This window comes from Haliotis rubra, unplaced genomic scaffold (genome assembly GCF_003918875.1).
Source record: "Haliotis rubra isolate DU_JTF1 unplaced genomic scaffold, ASM391887v1 Scf996, whole genome shotgun sequence".
Classification (NCBI taxonomy): Eukaryota; Metazoa; Mollusca; class Gastropoda; order Lepetellida; family Haliotidae; genus Haliotis; species Haliotis rubra.
In genome coordinates, this window is record NW_025767741.1 from 333640 (window position 1) to 339208 (window position 5569).

The 5569-nt window shown below is 42.6% G+C and overlaps 1 protein-coding gene across 1 annotated transcript; it reads right to left on the reverse strand.

Moving 5' to 3' along the window:
• Window positions 1-1300: 1300 nt before the first annotated feature.
• On the reverse strand, window positions 1301-5263 carry LOC124265790. The gene is made up of 3 exons (XM_046700617.1): window positions 5024-5263; window positions 2699-2758; window positions 1301-1778 (listed from the first exon to the last, which is right to left on the reverse strand). Exons 1-3 carry the CDS (start codon window positions 5175-5177, stop codon window positions 1678-1680), a joined length of 315 nt encoding a protein of 104 aa, XP_046556573.1. The 5' UTR covers window positions 5178-5263; the 3' UTR covers window positions 1301-1677.
• Between the last annotated feature and the right edge of the window lie 306 nt (window positions 5264-5569).

Below are 5569 nucleotides of genomic sequence, written 5' to 3' on the forward strand. Positions count from 1 at the left end.
CAAATGAACACCACTCTATAGTGTTTTGTAGTGTTTGTTGTGTTAGAGTCAAATGAACACCACTCAATTGTGTTTTGTAGTGTTTGTGTTAGTGTCAAATGAACACCACTCTATAGTGTTTTGTAGTGTTTGTTGTGTTAGTGTCAAATGAACACCACTCTATAGTGTTTTGTAGTGTTTGCATTGTAGTAGGACATGTTCGAGAGTTTCTGTTTCGTTGCTGTGTGTACATTTGCCCGTTTGATGTTTTTTGTTTTAATTTTAAGCGGGTCGGAAAATAAGTTCGTATGACATGGTTATCGCCCTTCCAATATTTTCAGATTTATGGTAGATTTTAGGTTTCTGAGTGTTTGTTTAGTAAATATCCAAGTTTTGAATTTGAATTTTGGCACTTACTTTGCCAGTTTTGGAAGGTTTGTTTTCATAGGCTTTTAGCATCGTGTTTACATCAAAGTATGTTTAAGTTAACTTCTGGTAGTTTAAGTGCCACTTCGGCTGCGTGGTCGACATGTTTGTTGCCAGACACACCGACATGGGCAGGGATTCATATGAACCTTTTTCCTAACTCGTGTACATCCTGGCTGCTTTTAAGCATTTCGTTTATTAGTTTAGGTTGGTTTTGGTGTTTTGTGTTTTATTTCTCGGAGCCCGTTGAGTGAGTCTGTTAGAATTATATTTTGTGTTGTTTGACGAGCGGGTCACGGAGTGCTGTCACTATACCCATTAATTCTATAAAATCCGTTCAGAATTATATAACTGAAACTAACCGCTTTACGGAATTCAAGTAACAACCTATAAACATAAAATGCACTTGGTATCTTGTTCTATATTTTCTTTTTGTTTATTTTTCTTTTGTTTTGATTCATTCATTAATGTCCTAATGTCTGCTCCATAGAATTAAGTCAAGATAATAACGAACTATATGCGGAGAAGCATGGACATAGGCCATATGCTAATCCTATTTCCATTTTGTTATGTCGTGTATTATGAAAAATGTAAACATTAATGTAAATAAAATACTGTTTAAATCATTAATTCTGCCATGCAAATCCGTTGATTTGATCGCACGACCAAAGGTTCGTGCAGCACATAAAGTACCGAACTCTGCACAGCAAATTACGGCGCTTTCTTCTACTGGTCCACCCCTCTCCCGAAAGTTCTTTCAAACCATTTACTGTACAATATCGGCAGATGATTTGGTTATGTCTCTCCGTATAGAGTCTGTGAAAGTGATAGCACTGAATTGATGTCCTTTGAATAAGGTGCCCGAAGACAGTAATGAGCTGTTTATAATCTTTATTTATGTAATCTACATGTTTGAGTGAATCAGAATTAACAGAAAAACAATGCATGTGAAAAATATAACATGATATTTGTTTTCATGAACATTTTCTGCTTTTTCTGTCTCAAAAAATTATATAATTTTGTTGTCAGAATAGAAATTACGATGCTCCATTGTCATTAATACAATATTGTATTGACAGAATTCCTGCTATCGATATTGAAGGTTTACCTGTGCAGGTAACTAGTTTTGCAGATTCTCTGATGGTGAGTACATCCTTTATCATACACTTTTCCATTCTGCTTGCGAACCTTTGTCTTCTGTTACAATATAACAAAGATTTTGGTATATTTCATATCCAATCACACTTGTCCTTAGTCTGAAGGCATGCCCATTCACAACTCTCTTCTACTAATATCCTTTAACTTCTTGTGGTATTTGCTGACACAGACAAAGTCAGACTGTTTTTGGAATTTGTTACTGTACACCTTGCAATCTGGAACAGAGAAACAAACCAGTTGGTATTGGTCAGCACATCCATCCTGGGGTGAGTCAGTCAATGTGGTCTGGGGGATGTGATCTAGGGACAGACAGTCGATGTGGTCTAGGGTGAGTCAGTCGATGTGGTCTAGGGTGAGTCAGTCGATGTGGTCTAGGGTGAGCCAGTCGATGTGGTCTAGGGTGAGACAGTCGATGTGGTCTAGGGACAGACAGTCGATGTGGTCTAGTTAGAGTCAGTCGATGCGGTCTAGTTAGAGTCAGTCGATGTGGTCCAAAGAGGAACAAACCAGTTGGTATTGGTCCAGCACAACCATCCTGGGGTGAAGTCAGTCAATAATGGTCTGGGGATGTGGTCTAAGGTGAGACAGTCGATGTGGTCTAGGGTGAGACAGTCGATGTGGTCTAGGGTGAATCAGTGGATGTGGTCTAGTTAGAGTCAGTCGATGTGGTCCAGAGGGTGAATCAGTGGATGTGGTCTAGGGTGAGTCAGTGGATGTGGTCTAGGGTGAGACAGTCGATGTGGTCTAAGTCCTGGGTGAAACAGTCCATGTGGTCTAGGGTGAGACAGTCGATGTGGTCTAGGGTGAGACAGTCGATGTGTGGTCTAGGGTGAGACAGTCGATATGGTCTAGGGTGAGACAGTCGATATGGTCTAGGGTGAGACAGTCGATGTGGTCTAGGGTGAGACAGTCGATGTGGTCCAGGGGTGAATCAGTGGATGTGGTCTAGGGTGAGTCAGTGGATGTGGTCTAGTTAGAGTCAGTGGATGTGGTCCAGGAGAGTTAGTCGATTTGGTCTAGGAAGAGTCAGTCGAAGTGTTTTAGGGTGAGTCAGTCTATGTGGTCTAGGATGAGTCAATCGATGTGGTCTTGGGTGAAGCAATGACTGCAGTCTAAGATGGGTCAGTCTACCTACCCAGGACGCATCTGTTCTTGTCCGGTATGAGGCTGTATCCCATCTCACAGTTGGGATTACCTAGAACACACAGTGAAATCGTATCCCCTTCTCGTCATGGAGTTGTATATATACTACCAGGCAAAGAAAGTTGTCCCTTTTCAAGTGATTGTATAAAACACAAAATCGCTGGTGCAGGTTTAAAACCAAAGCAGACAAACTTCGCTAAAACGCATCATGGTCCCGATAACAACGCAGCTGTCCGAAAAAAATCATGCATTTTTCAAAACGCGAAAAACGTAATTGTAGGACATAAGTCCAAATGTACGTGCGTGATATTGGCATAAATACCGATGTTGGTCAGAGCAAGCATGCAGTAATCGAAAAACAACCACAAATATGCCAAGACTTACGCAAGCACAACGAGACAGTGCGATAGGTATGGCCAATATGAGGGCTTCAAAACGTCAGCTGGCAAGAACCTTCAACTGCAGCCAGGCCACCATCAGCAAATTGAAAAACCGCTACCAGCAAACAGGCCAGACCCAAGGCCGCCCGGGAAGACAAAGAGTCACGACACCGACACAAGACCGCTACATACGCAGATAGACATCCGGAACAGATTTCTAGACGTCGATGTCAACGGCGGCGACAGGGAACGCCATCAGCAGACTAACTGTCCATCGACAGCTTGGCATGGCTGGTATACGAGCCTACTAGCGCAACTTCCGTGGAATGGCCTTGACCCGTCTACGCCGCCAACACAGATTGCAATGTTCGTCGGCGGGAGGGACGTGACTGGGAGAGAGTGCACTTTACAGATGAAAGTCGGTTCAATGGGTTCAGAGACGATGGCAGAGTTCGAGTTTTTCGAGGAGAGTGACTGGCGCAAAACAGCGTATGAGAAGTTCATCCTTTCGATGGAGGAGGCGTCATGGTATCGGGCGGCGTTTGTAGCCAGAGAATTGTAAGACTGGTTATCATCCGAAGAAACCTGAATGTCCAGGAATACAGGGGTGAAGTGTTGAGAACTTCAATGGTGCCCTTTATTCGACAACAGCCAAGAAGTGACATTTTGATGCACGTCAATGTAAAGGCCTCACACCACAAGAATTGTTCGAGAATACCTAAACAACGAAACCCATTGAACACGTCTGTGGCCAGTGTGGGTATCTTGATCATCAGCTGAGACAGCGTGCACCACCTGCAATGAACCTGACAGGAACCTGAACAGACTCTCTTGGACTTATGAAAACAGATTTCTGCTGACGTCATCCGCCGACGGATGACGTCAATGAAAAGACGTGTGTTGGCATGTATGGATGCCCAGGGTGGTCACACTCGCTATTGATGACGTGTCCCCTTATTCCTGTCTCAATATGTGACTCTTTATGCACTTTTTGAATAAACTCTAGTTTGTGTAATCTTTAATGTTGACCCCTTCGCTCTTTCTTAATTAATTGTCGCAAATGCAAGACCAGCATTACAATTTACAAATAATTGAAAAATGATTTCTGTTTGTAAAATAATTACCATAAATACCGCATACGTCTTTGTTTCTATATATTGTCAAGTGAAGTCGGTGCTAACTCTCTTTGGCCGTTAGTTTAGAAGACATCATCAGTCCCTCAAAACACCTAGTGGGTAACATCTCGCCATACCCACCCACGATCATGCACTAACTTCATGAACCAGCTGGTCTGTTCCTGGGCTGCCATTGTTTTCGATGACGATTGGCTCTGCTAGTACATATACGGCAGTATTATCTACAAGCTGGCGACAGAAACAACTCACAGAACATAATGGATACTATATCCGCGATATTGCATACCAAGTCTTAATATTTACATGTATCCTGTGTTGTACACGGGTGTACATTTTGTATCTTATTTTGTTTTGTTTTTACGGGGTGGTGGGGTAGCCTAGTGGTTACAGAGTCGCTCGTCACGCTGAAGACCAGGTTCGATTCCCACATGGGTACAATGTGTGAAGCCCATTTCTGGTGTCCCCCGCCGTGATATTGTTTAGTTTTAGCAACATATGTTCTATTTGGGATTACACTTTCTTAGTAAAGTACAGATTTTGGTATTTTTGATGGGCTGAGTCCGGGCTTCGAACCCACACAATAGCAACATTCCAGAATTTTCAGAACACCAGAAATATACAAAATTTAATAATCAGAGCGCTTTGAGCAATAGTCCCGCAATATAACGGCGAGGGACACCAGAAATGGGTTTCACACATTGTACCCATGTGGGGAATCGAACCCTTGTGTTCGGCGTGACGAACGAACGCTTTACCCACAAGGCTACCCACCACCCACATGAAAGTATTCAGCACACTTACAGTCCCGTGTGTACTGTTCACAAGCTTGTGTCTTGTGTTCCCAGGTCTTCTCAAGCGACCTCAGGCCCCACTTCATTGTGTAACAGTTTCCTTTGTAGTAGTGGAATGCTCCACAGGTGAATCCCTTCTCACGTCGGCATATGTGTTCACACATTGTCGCTGACGTCTTGGTGTACTTCTTTACGTATTCCCGCACACAGTGATGATATGACTGTTTTGTGAAACTATCTGCATACGACAAACACTCTGTAATATAAGATTAGCAGGTAAGGGCTAAGACCGTTAGTAAACTGTTACAGTGAAATCTTTTAGCAGTTTGTTTCTTAAATAAAATAAAATACAATGACAAATCCTAATTGCCCAAACTGCCACCATGTAGAGATACATTTATGCTGCTGTTACTGGAAGCTGAGGTGAACCATTAAGCAGCCAGTAAACAATGACAGTGTCTCAGCTGATAAGCCAGCATAAAGGAAAGGTAACCTTACATTTATGCTGCTGTTACTGGAAGCTGAGGTAAACCATTAAGCCAGTAAACAATAACAA